At 41.8% G+C, this 25,629-nt stretch overlaps 1 protein-coding gene across 8 annotated transcripts in view; it reads right to left on the reverse strand.

Annotated features, from left to right (window-relative positions):
* Positions 1 to 25,629, reverse strand: part of trappc13 (trafficking protein particle complex subunit 13) — an 87,711-nt gene that overhangs the window by 5,264 nt on the left and 56,818 nt on the right. For 4 of the 8 annotated variants that reach the window (XM_041190219.1, XM_041190211.1, XM_041190187.1 and 1 more), the window contains 4 exons: positions 24,635 to 24,652; positions 20,181 to 20,314; positions 5,513 to 5,711; positions 3,583 to 3,683 (listed from right to left, as the gene is read on the reverse strand). In XM_041190219.1, the coding sequence (XP_041046153.1) occupies positions 3,583 to 3,683; positions 5,513 to 5,711; positions 20,181 to 20,314; positions 24,635 to 24,652 (452 nt within the window). The remainder of the gene's footprint in view (positions 1 to 3,582; positions 3,684 to 5,512; positions 5,712 to 20,180; positions 20,315 to 24,634; positions 24,653 to 25,629) is intronic. The other 4 variants (XM_041190236.1, XM_041190227.1, XM_041190200.1 and 1 more) reach the window with 1 other exon arrangement.

The following is a 25,629-nucleotide window of genomic DNA, read 5'->3' on the forward strand; positions in this document are numbered from 1 at the left end:
TTATGGTCACTGTTACCTAAAGGCTACTTTACTGAGGTCATTGATTAATCCTATCTCATTGCTCATCACTAGGTCCAGAATAGCTGCTCCGTGGTTGGCTCCAGAACTTGCTGCTCTAAAGAATTGTCCCGAATACACAAACTTATGTTTCAAGCCACCTTTGCCAATCTGATTTGCCTTATCTACATGTAGTTTAAAATAACCCATGATTATTGTGGTAACTTTCTTACGCGCTTCATTTATTTCTTCCCGTATACCCTGTCATACAATGTAACTACTATTAGGGGGCCTATAAACTACTTCCACAAGGGACCTCTTACCTTTACAATTTCTTATCTCTACCCAAACTGATTCTACATCTTGCTCTTTCGAGCCAAGGTCACCTCTCACTACTGTACTAACGTCATCCTTAAATTTAAAGAGCTATCCCACCACCTTTTCCGAACTTCCTATCTTCTATGTCAAATACGCTTCAATATTTAGGTCCCAACCTTGTTCACCCTACAACCATGTCTCTGAAATGGTTATCAGATCATAATATTTATTTCTATCTGTGCTAGCATTTCATCTATTTTGTTACGAATGCTATGCACATTCAGATACAGAGTCTTTAATGCTGTCTTTTTACCATTTTGGTACTCACTAGTCTTTTCTGCTGGTGCACTCAAGTTTTTACTCGTCCCTTCCTGGCACATTCTGGTTATCATTACCCAAATCGCTCCTCTGCTCTATTACCTCATAATTTCCCCTTGGTTTACCACAACTCCTCTTGCATGATCCCTTCCCCCACTGTTTAGTTTAAAGCCTTCTCCACCACCCTAGTTATACGATCGCTAAAACACTGTTCCCAGCATGGTTCAGGTGAAGTCCGTCCCAACTGTACATCCCCTACTTTGGGAGATGCATCATGCTGCAGTGCTTTGATATGTGTCTCAATTTGATGCTTCTTTTTTTTTTCCAGCTTTGCACTTCCCTCTCCAATTCCTTCCTTTTTTTGTCCTCTTTGAGTTTCCTTTTTCTTGGCTGCTTCTTCTTCCAGGTGGTTCTATAGCACTGCCTGGCACTACCAGCTGATTTTAAAAGTTCATAGAGCTTACTCCATTGCAGACACCTGCCACATCTCTAATATGGTCTTTAATTAGTCTCCTTGAAACAAGTCATCTTCCTTTTTGGTTTTCTATTAGCAACTGTCTGTTCTCAAGAATCCACTCTAATGCCTGGCCATTTGACAGGGAAATGAGCTAGTTTATTACAGCCCACAAATGCTTGTATTTTGGCTCTCCTTCCAACTCAAATGTTTAAGGTGTCTAACCTGTCTGTTTCCTTGCTGAAAGACAAACTGAATGGGGACTCTTTCAATGCCACAGTGGTTAACAACATCATGGCCTGCATCCAAAGTAACTGCAAACATGTCTTGCCTTGCAGTTCACTGGCTGAGATACAATGAGTGCTGGGTTCAACCAGGCTGACATGTGGACCAGGGGATAACTAATGGGTGCTTTTTCTACATTCAACTGCTTCTTCTCTGTCTTCTACTTCTTCACATCTGCACCATAGAGAGGTCATAAACTTGCCCATTTAATTTGGGCCCATCCATTGACAGCTGTGCCAGATCACTTGTGCCAAACTCATCTATGACAGGTACAAGCCTCTTGTGAAGATCATCTGTAGTAGCATGGTCTATGAAATCAGAAGACAAATATCTAGCCTTTTCTACACTTCCATCCCAGAATCTAGAATGAATGCCTAGTAGCTTTGTTTGCAAAGATTTGTTCAAGCTTTCATCAAAGAGAAGAACATACTGTTTACTGAAAGGTAAACTCATTAAAAAAGTTATGAGCTGAAGTACGGGCCTAAATTGTACATTGACAAATAAGCAGTTTTGTTCTCTCCATAACAGGATTAGGCATCTATCTGTCTCAGGAGACAATAGGCTGCACCCGGGTGTATGTCATTTCTGCATTGAACATCTGTTGTGGCACGCCCTTCCACAGCTGGCACAAATGAATACAGTTGGCCAGAGACCAACTGATGTTTTTCCTTCTGGCGGGCTCTCTTTTTCACCATCTGGTACTTTCTTTTGTCCTCTGCTTTGTCCACACCCTTCCTGACTGCATGTCTCCAAGCATTCCAATCAGCAGTGAGTTCCAGGCATCGACTCTGATCCCAGTCAACTTGAGGTCTCGCTTGCAGACATCCTTGTATCGTAGATATGAACGACCTGCTGGTCTTGTGCCGATAGCAAGTTCGGGATACAGCATGTCTTTGGGGTTGCGACCATCATCCATTCACTTCCCATGACTCATCCAATGGAGTTGCTGCTGACTCATGAAGGCAAACATGCTGGGGATCCCTGCATGCTGATGTTCTCTCTACACTGAAAACAAGCAGCAATCTCACTGTCTGGGAACATCAGCTCAACAAATTTGAAATATCTACAGCAGAATGAAGAGAGCAGTGAGATCCTATCACACTCAGTGTCTGTAGGACTTCAGATATCAGTACTGTTTCTTCCAGGGTACGACCATCTGCAGACCAGAAGATCTGGGCCACTATGTCTGCCATGACAAGCAAAGATGCATCTATTTCTGCATCTGCATCAATGAGGTCTATTGCATCATATTTTACACCAGATATAGCATACAAACTGCACCATCAATATACTTTACATACCTATCATCCTATTCCACCCCCAGACAAAAGATTCAGACGCGGGCATCCATGGGAACCAAGACAAATGGAAAAAGCAATTTTATTTACAAGATATTTATCTTAAAATTTCGGATGGGGGAAATACTATATACTCATATCAGATCTCTCCCTCATTCACAAAACAGCTGCAATAGAATTGTGTGGCTTTCATCCATCACCTAATAAATTTAACCACTAAATTAAAGGAAAAATGAGAGCATGTGTAAATATTAATTTCAAGAATGCCTATCCTGTAGATAGGATATTTTGAGATTTCACTTTCCTGTAGAGGGCATATGATTCCAGGTCTCTACACTCAGCAGGAAGCCACTCAGCTCATGTCAGCTGCAGAGCTGTTCAACAAAGACGTCCATAAGAAATCACTCTCTGTTGAATGTGGATACCAGAGAGGAGGGTATATCTCTATAGGGAGGGGAAACTGAAATTCAAGCATAGTCGATTAAAAATTTTCAACTTTTAACTTTGCTTCGATTTTTTTTAGCTGGCAGAGGGGGCTCATTGAACCATAGAAAAGTTATGGTGCAGAAAGAGACCTTTCAGACCATAGTGTCTGTGCCGGCCAAAAAAAAGAGAAAAAAGGAAAGTAGCTGCTCATTTTTAATCCTACCTTCCAGCATCTGGTCTGTAGTGTTGCAGGTTACAGTGCTTCACATGCAGATCCAGGTGCTTTTTAAATGAGTTGAGCATTTCAGCCTCAACCACTAATTTAGGCGGTGAATTCCAAACCCCCACTATTCTCTGGATAAAAAAAATTTCCTCATATCACCTCTAACCCTTGGATTCAACAATTCAAACAAAAATACTTTCCCTTTGATAAGCTAAATTCCATACAAAGTTGCACATTGCATTCATTAGCAGTCTTACTATTACCTGCAATTAGTTATTTTACATGTAACTTCAAAAGGTTCTTCAAGATTTACAGTATCTGGGATCATCTCCAAGGAAAGTCTTACGTCACCATATCCAGGAGCCTGAAATAAAACCCATATGAGAAACATTGCTGACACTTCAAAGAGGAAAAATTAAAATCTGCTTCATTATCCTTCTGAAAGAAAGATCAGAAAAAAATTTAAATTCTGCATCTGTACCAAGAATTACAAATCTTCAAAAGAGAACTTCCTTTGGCTACACATGTTCCTGCAGGCAGCATTCTATCGTCATAAAGATCCCAATCTCTTTGGATTCTCAGATGTAGTTTAAAGTATAGGACACTATTTTTGTGCTAGCTAAACATGGGCAAGACTTGGTGAGGGAGAAACTTTGGAATGTTCTCCAGTCATCCCGGCTGAACGTCACAAAGTATGGACATGTGCGGTCACATCTGACAGTGTCATGGCTGAACAGCTCAACACTGTTCGGGGTCACATATCAAGAATGGATAAGGTACCGGAGGCTGTTCCACAACCATGGAACTGCCCCTCAGATCACCATTTTCAGCAGAGGAAATAAAATACATAAATGTAGAGTAACTGTTATGGACAGTGAAGAGAGATGGTGGGATGACTTCTCCCCTTTATCCTCATGTCTTGATTGTCCACAACAAAACGTGTTTTAAACCTTTTCCGGGTTGTGATTTTTAGCATTAAACATGAAGGTATTCAGTTTAAGTTTAAATTAAAGGAAAGGACTATGTTTATTCATACAACATGCAGAAATGTAAATGCAATGCAAAACACTCACTCCCTCATGCACACAAACACACAGAGGTAAAGATGGATTTTGGAGAGCAAAGCATGCAGCTTGGTTATTAACAGAATACAAGAAGCAAATCACAGGGGTGAACAGTCCTTTAAGGAAGCATACACTGCAGGCCAGGAAAGTTCTCGTGGTGTTTTGGAGGTGAATAGGAGTTGGAAGTCTCTGGATTTCCAGATGAGGTTACAGCTGAGTTTCTGTAGAGGCAAATCTTTGCAGGTGGAAACAAAATAGTCCCCCTCATACTGCCTGGGTTGTGTCTTAGGCAGGGTTCTGTAGTTCTGACTGGAGGAATTGCCCCTCTTGTCCTGTTGGTTTCCAGGCTAATTTGTCTCTTTGGTTCTTGGCTCAAAAAGAATTGTGATCTGAAGTCAGTTTTGGCCATGTGACCTCCAGGATCAATGCCTCCATTGCCCACATAACTGCTTTGAAATTAGAAGTCACTGCTACACAACAGGATTTTAATGCGGGCAGTTGACACTGCTTGTGATAATTTCTCTGCACCTTTAATGGTTGAGCTCATAGACACTGCATCCGGGAAAGCTATTGATTTTGAGTTTTGGAAAATATCCAGTGAACAGGTGTGAATTCACAAGTAGTTTCACATTGTGAATGTCTATTCAAGAGAGGGCACTCCACCCACAGTCATTTACATTTTATGAACTTTCTGAAAGCATTGCTCAGAGATACGAATTAGTCCTTTATGCAGAAATCAAAGAAGGTCATCTGACTCTCGGTGGCCATCTTGGATCAAGGTAAGCTGTCCACATGCCATGCTGTTCTTTTATTTTTAAGTTAAGAACGTCCATTGTCTTAATACGCTTGCGAGTATATGGTGTGAGCGTGACATAACATATTGCAGATATTCCACCAATAAATCAAGTTACGATGAAAAAGTATAACAACACTTTTAATACAATACCCAGATAAAGGTATGACATTCAGTACAATGGACCACATATTGAAATTTTCTAAGTTCCACCGATGAGCACACAGCCTGAGCAAGCACTAACTGCACAGAACTTTATACCACAAGCTTTCATATTATGGAATTTTGACTAAATGCATTATTTTGAAGAAAACTAAATTGTGCACATCTACTAACCATTCGTTGCAACTGACTTGTTTGCAGCCGTCCTCTTTCACCCAAGTTTGTTTTCCAAACTATGTCCAATTTTCCAATAACTGTGACTCCCTTGATGACCCCAGCTTTCTCTGCAAATTCGGGTTTAGGCTTGAGACAATACAGATACTGTCGTGTGTCCATAGGCTGTAAGTAGGTCATTTTCCCAAATGTGGAATACCTGAACAGAACAGAAATTAATGCATTTTTTCATTGACTTGCTTATCTTCAAACAAGCTGAAATAATTCTATAGAATTTCATAGCATAGAAAGAGCCCTTCAGCTTGACAGGCCTATGCCAGTGTTTAAACTCCATACAAGCCTCTTCCCACCTTGCTTCATTTCACCATATTAACATGTCCTATGCTTTTCTCTTTCATGTACTTGTATAGATTCACGTCAAATGCATGTAGGATGATCCTTGGTCCTCATCTGAGTAGAATTTAGAATATGATAATGGCAAGTCACATTTTTCAATATTTAAAGAGTCAGTGTAACCTAATCCATTTGGAATATTATTCTACACAAATTAGCTTGTTATTTATTGCTGTTGCTCTCAGAATAAGTAACTGTTTAATGCATTAAATAAAAGTTCTTCCAATATTCCATTTTCTAGACTTTTTTTTTTATTCATGGGATGCGGGCATCTCCAGCTAGACCAGCATTTATTGCCCACCCCTAATTGCCTTGGGATGGTGGTGGTGAGTTGCCTTCTTGAATCGCTGCAGCCCTTGTGGTGCAAGTGCACCCACAGTTCTGTTAGGGAGGGAGTTCCTAGGTATGACTCCAACCAGCAGACTGATGGGGTGGTAATTGAGCGGGATGGATTTGTCCTGCTTTTTGTGTACAGGGCATACCTGGGCAACTTTCCACATTGCTGGTTAGTTGCCAGTGTTGTAGCTTGGCTAGGGGCGCAGCAAGTTATGGAGCACAAGTCTTCAGTACAATTACCAGAATATTATAAGGGCCGATAGCCTTTGCAGCAAGAGTGGCTCGATAGCTCTACCACAGCTGCTCGACTGGGTCTGTGGGAGGTGATGAGGGAACCAACAAGAAGCAAAAACATACTTGACCTCATCCTCACCAACCTGCCTACCACGGATGCATCTGTCCATGACAGTATTGGAAGCAGTGACCACCGCAGAGTGCTTCTGGAAACAAAGCACTGACTTCATATTGAAAATAACTTCCATCATGTTGTGGCACTACCACCATGCTAAATGGGAGAATTTCGAACACACCTAGCAACTCAAGACTGGGCATCTATGTATGAGGTGCTGTGGGACATCAGCAGCAGAACTGTACTCAACCACAATCTGTAACCTCATGGCCCAGCATATCCCCCACTCTACCATTACTATCAAGCCAGGGGGTCAGCCCTCCTTCAATCAAGAGTGCAGGAAGACATGCCAGGTGCAGCACCAAGCATACCTAAAAATGAGGGGTCAACCTGAAGCTACAACACAGGACTGCTTGTGTGTCAAACAGCATAAGCAGCAAGTGATAGAACTAATTGATCCCAGAACCAACGGATCAAATCTAAGATCTGCAGTCCTGCCACATCCAGTCATGAATGGTGGTGAACTACTGAACAACTCACTGGAGGAAGTGGCTCCACAAACATCCCCATCCTCAATGATAGAGGAGCCCAGCACATCAGTGCAAAAGATAAGGCTGAAGCATCTGCTACAATCTTCAGCCAGAAGTGCCGAGTGGATGATCCATCTCGGTCTCCTCCAGAGGTCCTCAGCGTCACAGATGCCAGTCTTCAGCCAATTCAACTTACTCCACGCGATATCAAAAAATGGCTGAAGGCACTGGATAGTGTAAAGGCTTTAGACAATTTTCCAGCAAGAATACTGAAGACTTGTGCTCCAGAACTTGCTGTGCCCCTAGCCAAGATGTCCCAGTGCAGCTACAACACCGGCATCTATCCAGCTATGTGGAAAATTGCTCTGGTATGTCCTGTACACAAAAAGCAGGACAAATCCAACCCGGCCAATTACCACCCCATCCGTCTACTCTCGATCATCAGTAAAGTAATGGAAGGGGTCATCAATTGTGCTATCAAGCAGCACTTGCTTAACAATAACCTGCTCACTGACGCCAGGTTTGGGTTCCTCCAGGGCCACTCAACTCCTGGCCTCATTACAGCCTTGGTTCAAGCACAAGAGCTGAACCCTCGAGGTGAGGTGAGAGTAACTGCCCTTGACATCAAGGCTGCATTTGGCCAAGTGTAGCATCAAGGAACCCTAACAAAGCTGAAGTCAATGGGAATCAGGAAGAAAACTCTCCGCTGGTCAGGGTCATGCCTAGCACAAAGGAAGATAGTTGTGGTTGTTGGAGGTCAGTCACCTCAGCTCCAGGACATCACTGCAGGAGTTCTTCAGGGTAGTGTCCTCAGCCCAACCATCTTCAGGTGTTTCATCAATGACCTTCCAACATAAGGCCAGGAGTGGGGATGTTCGCTGATAATTGCACAATGTTCAGCACTATTTACCACGACTCAGATGCTGAAGCAGTCCACGTCCAAATGCAGCAAGACCTGGGCAATATCCAGGCTTCGGCTGACAAGTGGCAAGTAACATTCATGCCACACAAGTGTCAGGCAACGACCATCTCCAACAAGAGAGAATCCAACCATCATCCCCGTATGTTCAATGGCATTACCATCACTGAATTCCCCACTATCAACATTCTGGGGGTAACAACTGAGCAGAAACTGAACTGGGCTAGCCATATAAATGCTGTGACTACAAGAATAGGTCAGAGGCTAGGAATCCTATGACAAGTAACTCACCTCGTGACTCCCCAAAGCCTGTCCACAATCTACAAGGTACAAGTCAGGAGTGTGATGGAATACACCCCACTTGCCTGGATGAGTGCAGCTCCCACAACACTCAAGAAGCTTGACACCATCCAGGGCAAAGCAGCCTGCTTGATTGGCACCACATCCACAAACATTCACTCCCTCCACCACCGATGCACAGTAGCAGCAGTGTGTACCATCTATAAGATACACTGCAGGAATTCACCAAGGCTCCTTCGACAGCACCTTCCAAATCTACGGCCACTACCTTCTAGAAGGACAAGGGCAGCAGATAGATGGGAACACCACCAACTGCAAATTCCCTCCAAGTCACTCACCATCCTAACTTGGAAATATATCGCCATTCCTTCACTGTCCCTGGGTCAAAATCCTGGAACTCCCTTCCTAACAGTACTATGTGCGTACCTATACCACATGGACGCAGCGGTTCAAGGCGGCAGCTCACCACCACCTTCGCAAGGGCAACTAGGGATGGGCAATAAATGCCGGGCCCACCAGTGAAGCCCACATCCCATAAATGAATTTAAAAAAAACTTATCAAATGCTTCCTGGAAATCCAAGTATAGTACGTCTACAGGCTCCCCTCTATCCACTGTACATGTTCCTCCTTCAAAGAACTCCAATAAATTGGTTAAACATGATTTACCTTTCACAACACTCTGCTGACTTTTCCTGATTACCTTGAGTTTCTCTCAATGCTCAGCTATCGTCTCCTTGATGATCGATTCTAACACTTTCCCCATGACAGACGTCAAGCAAATTTGCCTATAGTTTCTTGTTTTCTGCCTCCCTCCCTTCTTGAATACTTTCCAAGAATCTTTCCAGAATCTAACAAATTTTGGAAAATTTACACCAACACATCTACTACATCATTAGTCACCTCTTTTAAGGCCCTAGGATGAAGTCCATCAGGCTCTAGAGACTAGTCAGTTTGCAGCTCCATCAGTTTGCTCAGCACCACTTCTGTAGTAATTGTAATTTCACCAAGTTCCCCTCTCCCTTCCAACTCTTGATTTACAGCTATTACTGGATGCTTTTTATATCCTCTATAATGAGGACAATAGCAAAATATTTGCCCATTTCATTTTCCATTTCCTTATTATCTACTATTAACTCCCAAGTGTCACTCTCTACAGGACCAACACTCACTTCTTATTCTTTTGCTTTTAAATAACTGTAGAAACTCTTACTATCTGTTTTTACATTTCTAGCTGGCTTCCTGTTATACTCTAATTTATTTCTCCTGATTAACCTTTTAGTCATTCTCTGGCACTCTTTATATTCTGACCAATCATCTGACCTGCCACAGGTCTTTGCACAGTTATATACTTTCCTTAACTTCTTTAATAAACCACAGATGATGGGTCCTCCCGTTACAATTTTTTCAGTTTGGTTCGAATATACATATTCAGAGTATTCTGAAACATCCCCTTAAGTGTCTGCCACTGCTTCTCCATTGATCTATCCCCAGTTCACTTCAGCTAGCTCAGCTTTCATGCCTATATAGTTGCCCTTATTTAAGTCTAAAATACATGCCTTCGACCCACTCTTCTCCCTTTCAAACTGGATGTAAAATTCAATTATATTGTTGTCGCTGATATCTAGAGGTGCCTTCAATCCGAGGTCATTAATTAATCCTGTCAGATTACGTGGCAAAGAGTGCAGCTGAGCTGAGTAAAAACTTGGGAGTGTGGTGAGAGGGAAGTTTTTAAGTGTTAATTGTGTTCTTAAATTTTGCTCTTAAATCTAATCTCATCTGTAATTAGCAGTAACTGTGTAAGCGGGCTAAATTATTTATTTCTTGCATTTTAGACAGGGTAAACTCACGCTCAGTTTAGGGGCTGAGTAGTTAATTAGCTAACTGGTTGAATCTGGTTACTCTAGCCCCAATTCAGCTTACTATAAATTCAGGCTTCTGTGGTGCAACCAAGTCAAGTGGAGTGCAGTTAAGGTAACTGAGTGAAGACTTGGAGTTTGGTGAGAAGTGGAGTTCGGGGAGGGGTGGTGGGAAGGCAGTGCCCATTTCCGCTTTCTTTCCTACTCACCCCATAAGATTTGGTTCTTGCTCTACCACAGGAAAAGGAGCTAGCTGTTCAGTGAGTATCTGGTAAGTTGGTAAGTTCTGCTCTAAGGTTTAAAATAGTGCATAAATTGATGGTAAAGTTAATAAAATATATAAGAAAGCAACATAAATAAGTGATTAATATGATTAAGTAATTATTTAAAACACATCAAGGATGGCAGGACAGGTGATGTGTCAAGGCTGTAGCATGAGGGAGCTCCTGAATAAACTGTGATCCAGGGCAAACACGTCTGCAGTAAACATTTATGGCTTGAGGAACTTCATCTTAAGAGCCACTGAGCTGGAGGCTGAGCTGCAGACTCTGCAACACATCAGGGAGGGGGAAAGTTACCTGGATGCAGTCACACCAATTTGGATTGGGTCTTCTGATTTGGTCAGTGGTCAGGGACAGGAGGGTGTGACTACAAGTGAAGCAGGTAAGAGAACCCAGAGGTCAGGAGAGCAGGCTTGTGAACCTCTGCAATTGTCCAATAGGTTTGAGGATTTCTCAGCTTATTTGGATGAGAACAGGGTCTGCAGGGTGGATGAGCAAACTGACCATGGCACCGTGGCACAGGAAGCCATTCAAGTGCGGGGAGCAAAAAAGGAACGTGGTGGAGTCTAGTGAGGGGGATTGACACTGTTCTCTGTAGCAAAGAGTGAGAGTCCAGGTGTCAGTGCAGACTCGGTGGGCCGAAGGGCCTCTTCTCTACTGTGTGATTCTGTGGCTGTATTGCCTGCCTGGTGCCAGGGTTCGGGACATCTAGTCAGGGCTGGAGAGGAACTTGCAGTGGGAGGGGGAGGATCCAGTGGCCGTGGTCCACGTCGGTACCAACGACATAAGCAGGATGAGGAAAGAAGCTCTGCATAATGAGTATGAGCAGCTAGGCACCAAATTAATCAGAACCTCAAAAGGCAATAATTTCTGGATTGTTTCCTGAGCCACATGCAGCTTGGCATAGGACAAATAAGATTAGAGAAATGAATGGTGACTCAAAGACTGGTGTGGGAGAAGTAGGTTCGGGTTTGTGGGGTCCTGGCACCAGTATTGGGGAAAGTGGGATTTCTACCATTCAGACAGTCTGCACCTGAACCGTGCTGGGGGCTGGTGTCTTAACATGTCGCATAACCAGGGAAGTAGAGAGGGTTGTAAACTGAATCGTGGGGATACGGGATTAAATTTGGGAAGAGCATAGACAAGGCAAGGGAGAAAGGCATTAATTTGGGAAATGATTAAACAGGCTATGACAGGAAGGGACAAATAGTACAAATCCAGAGTAAATCAACAGATAAGGCTAGATGCTACAAAAATAATAAAAGGACAAAACTAAAGGCTCTGTATCTAAATAAACGTAGCATTCAAAACAAACTGATAACACAAATCAAAATAAATATGATCTGACAGCCATTATAGAGGCATGGCTACAGGATGACAGATTGGGACCTGAATATTGAAGGGTACGTGACATTTAAGAAGGACAGGAAGTTAGGAAAAGGGGTGGAGGGGTGGCTCGGTTAATTAAGGATAGTATTAGCATCCTTAGAGGGGGATGGCCTAAGTTTGGGAAATCGGGATGTAGAAGTGGTTTGGGTTGAGATGAGAAATGATAAGGGCAAGAAGTCACTTGTGGGTTGATGTACAGGCCGCCTGACTGTAACTACACAGTAGGGTAGAGTATAAAAGAAGAGATAATGCGAGCTTCTCAGAAAGGTACAGCAATGATCACGGGGGATTTTAAGTCAGATGGGCAAAGGTAGCCTAGATGAGGAGTTCATAGAATGTTTTTGGGATAGTTTCTTACAGCAGCATATTCTGGAGCCAACCAGAGAGCAGGCTATACTTCACCTGGTATTGAACAACAAGACAGGATTAATTGATAACCTCATAATGAAGGCACCCCTAGGTAGCAGCAATCATTATATGATTGAATTTTACATTCAGTTTAAGGAAGAAATATGTGTGTCCAAGACTAGTATTTTAAACTTATATAAGGGCAATTATGAGGACATGAAAGCAGAGCTAGCAAAAATGAGCTGGCAAATAAGGTAAAGGTATAGGTCAATTGAAGTTCAGAGGTAGACATTTAAAGGGATATTTCAGAATACGCAGAATAGATACATTCCAATGAGAAACAAAAATCCCACTGCTTGGAGCCTTTCTCTGCCCCTCACTCTTAACTTGATTTTACAGGACCTTTTCTCGGGTTCTAGAAGGGACTTTCTCCTGTTCCACTCCCACAAATGGAATTTGAGGTCTTTCTTTTAGCTCAGGACTGGCTGTCTGTCCCTGCTGCTCCAGTCTCTCCTGGCAGCTACCTTCAACCAAGTTTGGTTTGGGACTGGCTATCTATCTCTTCTAGGCTCCTTCCCTGGCAGCTATCTTCGAAACCAGCTGAACTCCAACAGCTTCCAAACAAACTACTGTTTCTAGCTTTTCTGCGTGTGTCTAAGAGTGAGGGGCAGAGAAAGGAGAGAGCCTACAATCTGCGGTTAACTAAAAAAGTTAAAGACAGTATCAAAATTAAAGAAAAAGCATATCATTACAAAAAGATGGATGGCAGGTTAGAAGATTGGAAACAGTATAAAGAGCAGCAAAGAATGACAAGATAATTAATATGGAGGGAAAAATTAGAGTAAAGCTAGCTAATAATATAAAGATGGATATTAAGAGTTTCTATAGATACTTAAATAAGAAAAGAATTAACAAAGTAAGCATTGGTCCGATAGAAATTACGTCTGGGGAATTGATAATGGAAGGTAGGGAGATGGCGGATGAATCAAACAGGTGTTTTGCTTTGGTCTTCACTTGAGGCCACAAGTAACATCCCAGAAATAGCTGTAAATCAGGAAATGGCAGGGAGGGATGAACTGAAGAAAATTACAATCACCAGGGAAAATGGTAAAGAGCAAATTTTTAGGGCTGCAGGCTGACAAGTCCATATGGACTGGTCAAATTGAGTTTTAATTTCACTTTAAAAGGTGCTTGCATTCCTAATGAGACTGTAGGCTAAATTAAGCAAACAAGAGTAGAAAAATGAAAGTTCTGTTGTCTAGCAACAGGGGTCCAGAGAGGCAGGTCCTTCCCATAGACACACGCAGAAAAGCTAGAAACAGTAGTTTGTTTGGAAGCTGTTGGAGTTCAGCTGGTTTCGAAGATAGCTGCCAGGGAAGGAGCCTAGAAGAGATAGATAGCCAGTCCCAAACCAAACTTGGTTGAAGGTAGCTGCCAGGAGAGACTGGAGCAGCAGGGACAGACAGCCAGTCCTGAGCTAAAAGAAAGACCTCAAATTCCATTTGTGGGAGTGGAACAGGAGAAAGTCCCTTCTAGAACCCGAGAAAAGGTCCTGTAAAATCAAGTTAAGAGTGAGGGGCAGAGAAAGGCTCCAAGCTTCAAGTTTAAAGCTTAAAGTGATAAACGCTTAAGAGGCAAGAAGGTCCAAAGAGACAACTGAAGGTCTGTAACTCTTGCTATGGGCATGTGAAGCAGGGTACTGTTGACGGCTGAGTGGGAGAGAGAGAGTGCGTGGAAGACAGCATGACTGTGCTTGGTGACCCAGGGAAGGGGAATGTCAGAAGGAGAGTTCGAAACCCTGGAGGTGAACTCTTGCAGAAGACATCTGACAGAAAGCATCAGTTTGGGAGAAGATTCCAAAGTGAGTTTTTGGAGAGTAGGGATTGGAAACCCTCATATGAAAGACAGAGTTCAGAGAGACAGGTTGGTTCATGGTGTAACAAGTGTTTGGGAGAGTTGAGAGGTCCATAGCATCTGGTGGAGGCAGCTTGGTTTCAGTGTGGTGTGCCTGACCACAGTCGCCTGACTTACAGTATATTTACTGTGAACATTAGAGTATAAGATAACTTTTGTAACTTGTATTATCCTTACAAATCTGTATCTCTCTGTAAAGGTATACTTGTGGGTGAAAGAGTACTGTAATATCGTTCATCTTTTCTTGTGAAATAAATGTTTTACTCTTTTGTTAAAAGTTCATCAGTTGACTCCTGTGACTCTGTTCAATAGCTACTCACCACATATCTAAACAAACAATTAAAAGTTAGGATCCATCAAGTTGTGTTCTACCCTGGGATCAGACTTGTCCATGAGTAACCTCAGGTGGGATCATAACAGAACCTACATGGACCACGGCGACTGCATTGTTCCTCCTCCCTGAATCTGTGGAATTCTTTACCGCAGAGGGCTGTAGAGGCTGGGTCGGTAAGTATATTCAAGGTTGAGATAGACAGATTTTTAATCAGTAAGTAAATCAAGGGTTATGGGGAAAAGGCAGGAAAGTGGAGTTGAGGGTTATCAGATCAGCCATGATCTCACTGAATGAGGGAGCAGATTCAATGGGCCGAATGGCCTACTTCTGCTCCTGTGTCTTATGGTCTCCCACTGCAAGTTCTTCTCCAGTCCTGAGCAGGTGTCCCAAACCCTGGCACTGTGCAGGCAACACAGCCGTCTGGACTCTTGCTCTGTTCTGCAGAGGACTGTGTCAATCTCCCTCACTATACTGCCCCCACTAATACCACTCATTCCTGTTTGCTCCCCCCAATTGAACAGCTTCCTGTATCATTGTGCCATGGCCAGCCTGATCATCTACCTCGCAGACCTCACTTTCATCCATACAGGTTGCGAGCACCTCAAACCTTTTTGACAATTGCAAAGTCTGAGGCCCCTCTACTACTGTCTGCTTGGTCCCTTTACCTGCTTCACTCATTGTCACATCCTCCTGTCCCTCACTGCTGACCAAATCAAACGACCCTATTCGAAGAGACGTGACCGTCTTCCGAAACAATCTGTCCTGTCATTTCTCCCCCTCCCTTATATTATGCAGTGTCTGCAGTTTGGCTTCCAGATCAATAATTCTAATCTGGAATTCCTCTAGCCGCTTACGCTCTCTGCAGACTTGTGTGCCATGGATCGCCTTGGAGTCCAAAAGCTCCCACATTCCACAGCAGCAACATAATGCCTGTCCTGCCATCGGTACTTAAGTTATTTAGTTAACTTAATTTAATTACTCACTTAACTCAGAATAATTCCTATGTATAAAACACATCTTTAACCCATGCACCAAATTCCCACTTGAACCTAATTCGCTATGCACGCAGCCTCTGTCCCACTCTGGCGAAGTCACCTGTCTCCTCAGGCGCCCCTTACTGATAGGATTTTCAAACCGCTCTCTTTTTTTTTAGACCCTCTGACAAGTCACTAACAAGTTTGGCTTCCTGTGACAGTAGTTAACACCACTTGAACCAACTGCTTTTAGGTGATTGACATAACTGCCACTCCAGGCGGTTCTCCACTTAAGCCAACCTCACTTACTTGAAGGTTAGTATTATGTCAGATCTTGATTCTTAATCTACAGTTAAAACCTAAAAAGAACTTAGCAGAACTTACCAGGTGAGCCTAATTCGCTACTCACTCGGCTTAGTCGCCTGCGTCTTCGCGCACCTCTTACTGAAGTTGTGCTATTTATCAAATTTGCTGGATACCATGTACTAGGACAAAGTGTGTGCAAATCTTTAGCCTCAAGAACCATTACCTTTACATAGTCTGAGCCACAAATCAGGGATATTCCCAGACACTCAAATTTCATAGGACTTCAAACATGAAATCCAATACAATGTGATCCAAAACGGAATGTGAAGATTTGACTTCAATCTCACAGGTCTGCAGATCATATCCTCAAAAGGCACACACCCATAATCAGTTGGCGCACACACACTGTAGCAGTTCTTTCAAACTCTGTTCTGTGGCTTTCATAAACTGTTACTTATTTTCTGGAGATTTTTATTTCATGCAATATGATATAAATGATTCCAGACTGCATTGTAATATTTAATAGAAATTCATATATGTGTTCTAATTTTTAAATGAACCTATATTGGAAAATGTTTCATTATACTGTGTACAGCCCAATATTTATGCAATATTTCCCAAAAGCAATCCTTCACTTGTAATTTGTCCACTATGTTACCGACAATATTGGGCTTACAATAGTTAGCACGTCTTGATGTTCTCTTTTACGTTGAACACCACTTGGAGGAAGCACCAAGGGTGATAAGGGTGCAGAATGTACTCTGGGTGGGGACTTCAATGTCTGTCACCAAAAATGGCTCGGTAGCACCACTACAGGCCGAGCTGGCTGAGTCCTAAAGGACATAGCTGCTACACTGGGTCTGCGGCAGGTGATGAGGGAACCAAGAGGGAAAACATACTTACCTCATCCTCACCAACCTGCCTGCCGCAGATGCATCTGTCCATGGCAATATCAGTAGGAGTGACCACCGCACAGCCTGTGGAGATGAAGTCCCGTCTTCACATTGAGGAAACCCTACATCGTATTGCATGGCGCTACCACCGTGATAAATAGGATAAATTTTGAACAGATCTAGCAACTCAAGACTGGGCATCCATGAGGTGCTGTGGGCCATCAGCAGCTGCAGAATTGTACTCAAACACCATCTGTAACCTCATGGACCGGCATATCCCCGACCCTACCATTATCATCAAGCCAGGGGATGAACCCTAGTTCAATGAAGAATGCAGGCGGGCATGCCAGAAGCAGCAGACATACCTAAAAATGAGGTGTCAACCTGGTGAAACTACAACACAGGACTACTTGCATGCCAAACAGCAAGTGATAGACAGAGCTATGCGATTCCACAACCAATGGATCAGATCCAAGATCTGTAGTCCTGCCATATCCAATCGTGAATGGTGGTGAACAATTAAGCAACTCACTGGAGGAGGCGGCTCCACAAATATCTCCATCCTCAATGGTGGGGAAGCCTAGCACGTCAGTGCAGAAGATAAGACTGAAGCATGTGCATAATCTTCAGCCAGGAGTGCCGAGTGGATGATCCATCTCGGCCTGCTCTAGAGGTCCCCAACATCATCGATGCTAGCCCTCAGCCAATCTGATCCACTCCACGTGATATCAAGAACCAGCTGAAGGCACTAATTACTGGAACTCCCTCCATAACAGCATTGTGGTTGTACCTACACAACAGGAACTGCAGTTCAAGAAGGCAGCTCACCACCACTTCTCAAGGGCAATTAGGGTTGGTGCAATCAATGCTGGCCCAGCCAGCAATGCCCACATCCCGTAACTGAATAAAAGAAAAACTGCAAAGGTTATGGGCCCTGAAAATATTCCAGCAACTGAAGATTGGTGCTCCAGAACATACCTTGTCCCTAGCCAAGCTGTTCCAGTACAGCTGCAACACTGGCATCTACCAGGTACTGGATAGATCCAGCCCGACCAATTACTGCCCTATCAATCTATTATCCAGATTCAGTAAAGTAATGGAAGGGATCATCAACAGTGCTATCAAACGGCACTTGATTAGCAATAACCTGCTCACTGACATTCAGTTGGGTTCCACTAGGGCCACTCAGCTCCTGATCTCATTACAGCCTTGGTTCAAACATCAGCAAAAGAACTGAACTCTCAAAGTGAGGTGAATTGACATCAAGGCAGCATTTGACCAAGTGTAACATCAAGGATCCTTGGCAAAACTGGAGTCAATGGGAATCAGGGGGAAAACTCTCACCTGATTGGAGCGATGCCTAGCACAAAGGAAGATGTTTGTGGTTTTTGGGTCAATCATCTCAGTTCCAGGATATCACTGCAGGAGTTCTTCAGGCTAGTGTATTAGGACCAATCATCTTCAGCGGTTTCATCAATGACCTTCTTCCCATCATAAGGTCAGAAATGGCAATGTTGGCTGATGATTGCGAAACGTTCAGCACCATTTCCAACTCCTCAGTTACTGAAACAGTCCATGTCCAAATGCAGCAAGACCTGGACAACATTCAGGCTTGGGCTGATAAGTGGCATGTAACGTATGTACCACACAAGTGCCAGACATTGACCATTGCTAACAAGAGGGAATCTAAACAACGCCCCTTGACATTCAATGGCATTACCATCAACGAATCCCCCATTCTCAACATCCTGCAGGTTACCATGGACCAGAAACTGAACTAGACTAGCCATATAAATACTGTGGCTCAAGAGCAGGTCAGAGGCAAGGAATTCTGCAGCAAGTAACTCACCTCCTGACTCCCCAAAACCTGCCTTCAAGGCATAAATCAGGAGTGCGATGGAATATGCTCCACTTGCCTGGATGAGTGTGGCTCCAACAACACTCGAAACTTGACACCATCCATGACAAAGCCGCCTGCTTGATTGGTACCCCATCCACAATATTTCACTCCCTCCACCACCACCGCACAGTGGCAGCAGTGTGTACTGTCTGCAAGACACACTGCAGAAACCCACCAAGGCTCCTTAGGGAGCACCTTACAAACCCACGACCGCTACCATCTAGAAGGATAAGGGCAGCAGGCACATGGGAACACCACCACCTGCAAGTTGCCCTCTAAGCTGCTCACCATCCTGACTTGAAAATATATTGCTGTCACTGAGTCAAAATCCTGGGACTCCCTTCCTAACATCACTGTGGGTGTACCCATAACACATGGACTGCAGCTGTTCAAGAAGGCAAGTCACTACCACTTCTCAACGGCAATTACAGATGGGCAATAAAAGCTGGCCTACTTAATGATGCCCACGTCCTATGAATGAATTAAAAAAATAATCTGCCCCTTCTTAATAGAATATGAAGACAGGACTGAGGGTTGTTGTAATTTACCTAAACTGCAGAATATGTCCAAGAATTAGAATAGTGTTGGAGCTATCTGACCTGGTCACACAAGATCCTGCAACCCAATGTAGTAGAAATGAATCTCTTATATTGTGGTATAAACCAATATCTCAGAATGAACATTTGTAGCAAATCATCCCAAAGCAAGAATAATACTCATTGCCAAGGAAAATGCATTTATAATTAGATGCACTGGTCCCTGAATAACGCCTCTCTTAAGCTGATTAAAAGCACTATTGTTTAGACAGAGCACATTTTGGATTTGTCTAAATGTATGAACTGGAAATGGTTTCTTAAAGCCAGAATAGTCTTTTGTGTACCGTGTCAGTCATTTGAACACAGCATGTAAGTTCCTTGACTTGGGTTTTAAAGGCACTTCCTTTCAAATATGAAAACTCCAGTATCACTGCAATGTAACTTACAATACCATAGATCACCTTTCTCCAGAGTGAACAATCCAGGAAGAGAGAGTATCAACCAAGATCAAAATGGTCTTACTGGACACTCAATTTAGAAATGGAATATTTTACATTGAGCTAATGTTGCTCACCATAATTGGGAATCACCAAATTAAATCTATTTTATTGAAATTTGTATTGGAGTGTTGTACAAAATATTGGCAAGAATCTGAAAATATCTTCCTCCCACTTCTTGCCATCACAACTCAGAAGAGGCAAGAGTGCCGAATTTAAAAAAAACTTAAATCATGGAGTCTCAAGATACTCACTTTGTAGTCTTATGGCTGCAAGTTCCAAAAAGATTCAGGCAGTCTCAAAAATTTTTCCAACTTAAAGGTGGAACATCACTTTTCTTTGCATGTATATTAGTTTGCTGCACAGAGATTGCTGTCTAATTAAAAGAGGAAAAAACCGGTATACACTGAGAGTTTCTGGAGAAAGGGAGCAGTCACCAAAAAAGCTAAAGCAGAACATGTTAAAGAAATATGGAGAAAAGGGGGTTGAATTTTTCAAATCAAAATTCAACATAATTAGTAAGGGTTACACAAATAGCACAGGGTGTGAGGGAACATTTAAAAAAAAAAAGCCCAACAAAGCACAGCTGTAAATTGAACATTTTCTCCTCACCCGTTCCCTCCACTATTGACGGTATTCAGTTCGGTTACATTATACATTATGGATGGCTCAAGGGAAACCTTTTCCATGTACATTGGGGTAGTTGTGATATTCTGTATCTGAGCTTCAAGAAAGACTTCATCCGTCTGTGGGGGAAAAGAATATTTTCTAAACAAAATCATATTGGTTCCTCTAAGAATTAACCCAAATATTATGATTAGTTCATGCCTCAATCACAGGGCAGATAATCAATGCACAAAAGCAAAAGCATTATTCCAAGTAGTATATTACTCACTTCCATATTAGTTTATTAATTTAGTTATCACAATGGATTTGGGATAAATTTACGAAAATGCATTTTTTTTAAACACATTACAAGTAACTGGGGTATTAAACATTAGTTTGGACTGACCATGAAGAGTCATGTACATCAGTTACTCTTCCCCCTTTCAAACAAAGGCAAATTTAAAAAGGAGTAGATCTAATATAGTGAATACTAGCCACTCTTAAAATTGTGAGAGATGACATGCTAAGTCATAGTAAACCAAGAAAGATAAAACAGTTGAAGCTTATGGGGAGGCAGTTATGCTAACAAAGATTATTTAAGTTTATCTCTATTTGTTTTGACAATTGTAACTAGCAATAGTATTTTTACTGACATACAGCCTACTGAATATATGTTGATTTGTGAATCAGCCAAGTTTTCTTTCCCAATTTTCTTCTAAGAGAGAAAAATGATATGCAGTGAAATCCTTCTCCATTTTGTTAACAGTTTAATCCATGATTTGCTCTACGTCTAGAATATGGCAAATCAATTACAGATCAAATAGATAGAAGAAGTTAGGACTGTTTTCCTCAGAGAAAAAGCAGCTGAGAGGAGATCTGACAAATGCATTCAAAATTATGAGGGGTCTGGACAGAGTAGATAGGGAGGAACCATTCCCACTCATGAAAGGATTGAGAACAGAGGGCACAGGTTTCAAGTAATTAGTAAAAGAAGTAGTTACATGATAAAAAACATCACCACACTGTGAGTGGTTAAGGTCTGGAATACTCTGCCCGAGTGTGATGGAGGCAAGTTCAATTGATGCATTCAAAAGGAGCATGTGAAGCATTCACATCTGTAATGGAAAACTAACAAAACTTTGCCAACTCAATGCAAATCTGTGCTATGTCAGTGAAAAAAATAGGTAAAGTGAAAAACTAAAAAGAAAACATGGGCAAGAAAGGGCACTGTTCTCCAGTTGGGATTTCAGACATTGGGCAGAATGAAGGGAACTTTACTGTGCACTTGAATTGGGTCTAACTGGAGTGTTCAGTTAGAGTCGCCGCAAGCATAAATGGTTTGAACAGCCTCCTAGGGTATAAAATTCTATGATTCAACAACTGTCAGAAGCAAGATTCAATTAATAATCAGGAAGAGTATGGAGGTAATGGCAGGAATTTAAAAAATTAGTACAGGAGGCAAAGAGTTGTTACAAAAGAAGGTTAACAGGCAATATTAAATTAAGTCCCAAAACATTTTCTAAACATACAAAACATGAGGTTAGCTAGGGAAAAGGTTGATCCTGATAAGGACCCAAAGCAACATCTTCATGTAGATGCACAGGACACAGCTGAAGTGTTAAATGAGTATATTGCATCTATCTTTACAAAGAAAGCAGATCCTGTGAAGGTTATACTAAATGAGAAGAAGTTAATGGACAGAATAATAAGCAAAACAGTAGAAATAGCAGAGGCATTGGTCATAATCTTTCAATCCCTATTAGAGAAAGGATTAGTCCAAGGACTGGGCGGTTGTTATATCAAAATTCAAGAATGGGAAGAGGAACAAATCAGGAAATTACATTTCAGTCAGCTTAACATCAATGGTGGGAAAATCAGTGGGAAACTCAGGGACAAAATGTCCTGAAGGGAAGGAAATCTGCCATCCTTAACTGGTCTGGTCTACATGCGACTCCAGATCCACAAAAATGTGATTGACTATTAACAGCCCTCTTAAAATGGTGTGGCAAGCCACTTGGTTCAAGGGCAATTAAGGATGGACAATGAATGCTGGCCTTGCCAGTGACCACATCCCATGAAAGAATAAGTTTAAAAAAAAAGAAACTTTCATTTGGAAAAGCATGGGTTAATCAAGGAGATCCAATGTGGAATTGCTAAAGGGGAAACTTACATGGCTAATTTGATTGAATTCTTTGATGAGGTAATGAAGAAGGTTGGTTGAGGTAGTGTAGTCGATGTTATACATATAGACTTTCAGAGGGCACTGCACACAGGAGGTTTAAGACAATGGAAGCCTGTGGTATTAAGGGGAAGGTGCTGGTATAGATACAAAGTTGGCTCAGTGACAAGAAGCAAAGAGTGCTGAATTGATGTTTTTCAGGCAGGGAGCTGCAGTGGTGACCCCCAAGCAACATACTTGGGTCTATTACACCACAATTTTTTTTTATAAGCAACCTAGACTCAGGTGTAGGGAACAGTATTCTGAAGTTTGTAGATGAAACAAAACCTGACTAAGAATTGGATCTTAAAGAGGATAGTTAAAAACTTCAAGATGATGTAGGATGGTGAAATGGGAGGAATACAGCAGATGGAGTTCAATGTGAAGAACTATGAAGTTCAGGTGCAGCGGGATCTTAGGAAGATAAATATGAAAGGGCAATATTGCTGGAAAGAGAGACAAGTCTAAACTTTTCATCTTGTGCTTGTCAGGACACTCACAAGAATACCAATATAAGGGAGAAAACAACAATTTATACTGTATGTGAAAGAGTGCTGATTGGTTGGTAAGTGGCATTGCCATGCAGAATGCACCAGTGATGGTGACTGACAGTTAAATGCCAACCATTTTGAAATTTAAAACCAGGCAGCTGACCCCGATTCTTCAGGGCAGTGCCTTGACCAATGAGTCAGTGAATGGCTGTCACTTATTTTGTTTGGCTGAAACAAGCACAATGTGTGTACATGTTCTGTCTGCAAAGAACAGGGCCCTGTGTATTACTAAATGTTTCTAGTACACGCAAATGCACCACGTTGCAAGCCCGACTGAATCTTAAATTGGTTGTCAGCGTAATTTTTTAGCACAGAGGGTTATTTAGCAAATGTTGTCCGATCATAGAGTCACATCTAATGTTGGGCACTGCGTTTTGAGTTTCCTAAGCACGGGCTGGTTGGGTACGGACTGTATCCTGCCCTTTGCAAACAGCGTTTTACCAGAGATGAGGGACTTCAGTTATGAAATGAAGTTGGAAAAATTGGGACTGTTTTGGAACAAAAAGTTAAGATGTGACCTAATGGAGGTTTTTAAAGATGATAGGTTTTGATTGAGTAGATAGGGAAAAAAGATAAGGTGAGAAACATTTTGACTTAGAGCTGTCAGGATCTGGAATGCCCGACCTAAAAAGGTGGTGGAAGCAGATTCCATAAATAACTTTGACAGGTTCCCGAGAATGAGGAATGTAATGGGGGTGTGGGACAAAGCACAATTGCTCTTTCAAAGAGCCACCACAGACACTAGCCTCCTTCTGTGCCGTAAGTTTCTATAGATCTAGCAAATGTAATCAATGTTATCTCAGTGTTCAATAATGACCAGATTTATCTGTATATTAAATGCAATAGCTTCACAGGCGCAATCATTTGCTAAATTAGATTAACCAGAGATTAGTTCTAATGAAAGGCCGTTGACCTAAAATATTAACCAGGTCTCTCTCTGCACAGATACTGCCTGATCTACTGTTTCCAGCATGTTCTGTTTTTATCTACAATTTGTTGGAGGAAAAGAAAGGAATTCTCATTGTTGATATTGGTAGGTTTTACACAAACAGAAGAACATGTCCAAGATATCAACAGCATTACTGACAGAATTTCAGTGCTAATGATGTCTCATTTTAGATTTCTGCCCAAAATCATGGACATATTATCAACTGTGTATTTTAAGTCATTAACAAATCAATTCCAGCTACTTTTTAAAAAAAAACAGGTTCATCTCTCAAACCTGACATTAATTTTAAAGAATTTTTAAAATGTCGCCTTTGATAAAACAAGCTCCCACAAATCCATTGCTCAAATCCCCTTGACTAATTTTATTTCTCATTCAGTCTTACTTCAGCAGAGATTTTAGGCAAGCTTAAGTGATGAGATTAGTGACATAACGGAAAAGCATTGCAAATGTTACAATTCAATCAGGCATCTGAAGAGGCAACTACCCAGATTTCCAATAGTTTTTACTGAAGTTAAATTGTAGACAATTCAGAAAACTAGGTTTATTTTTTTAAAATGAACAAACCGTAGCTTGCTCAGATTTTCAAAGTCATCATTTTATAGACAATCCATTTTATAGTAATTTCAAATTCAACCAATGCTTCTCCATTATTTTTCTGCAAATTTAGCCAATGTTAATTACAGCAATTGTGATTATGTTGCAATTAAATCAAAGCACAAAGTAGCAATAAATAAAAAGTTACCACAGAACTGAGGTCACTCTAATAGGGGGAAAAATAAAAAAAAGAAAACATTAGAGAAATAAGGGTTAAATGTTAAAGAAAAGAACATCTACTTTACCTAAAGATTTCATGAAAAGCATAATTATCTTCTTCATTTTGCTCCCAAAAAACTATTAACATTATGGTAAAGAGGGTCAAAGGAATCACCCACAAGTGAAGCAAAATAAACAGATGTACATTAATCAGGGCAGCATTTCCCAAAATACTCAAACCAACGACAACCACTGTAGAGGACATGAAGCCAATTATAATATTTTTCTTTACAACTAGCTGCAAAATTATTCATAAAGTTTGTGCAGTACAGTTTAGTTACTTCTAGGAATGGAAAGAAATAATTTAGATAATTACTTTCTATTTTATGTCCATCTACAAGGACAAGAGCAGCAGATAGATGGGAACACCACCACCTGGAAGCTCCCCTCCAAGCCACTCACCATCCTGACTTGGAAATATATTGACGTTCCTTCACTGTCGCTGGGTCAAAATCCTGGAACTCCCTCCGACAGCACTGTGGATGTACCTACACCACATGGACTGCAGTGGTTCAAGGCAGCTTACCACCACCTTCTCAAGGGCAATAGGGACGGGCGATAAATGCTGGCCCAGCCAGCGATGCCCACATCCCATAAATGAATAAAAAAATTTACTAAATGGAAACTATAAGAAAGAAGATTTGCACAAATACGCTATCAAATACATGTTGCTGCTTTTCACAAAGGATTGGTCCCAATTATGAAAACTTTACAATCACTGAAAACCTTTGCACATGAACCCCTTCCATGTGGTTACATAATATATGTGTAAAAAGGTAAGGAATGACTGACTTGATTCCCCAGTGCCGCTGAATTATATAGGAATAGAGTAAGTAGGCCATTCAGCCCGTCAGGCCTGATGTGCCATCCCTTTAGATCACAGGTGGTCAGTATCTCATCACCATTTACCCAACTTTGATTAAC

This window comes from Carcharodon carcharias, chromosome 1 (genome assembly GCF_017639515.1).
Source record: "Carcharodon carcharias isolate sCarCar2 chromosome 1, sCarCar2.pri, whole genome shotgun sequence".
NCBI lineage: Eukaryota > Metazoa > Chordata > Chondrichthyes > Lamniformes > Lamnidae > Carcharodon > Carcharodon carcharias.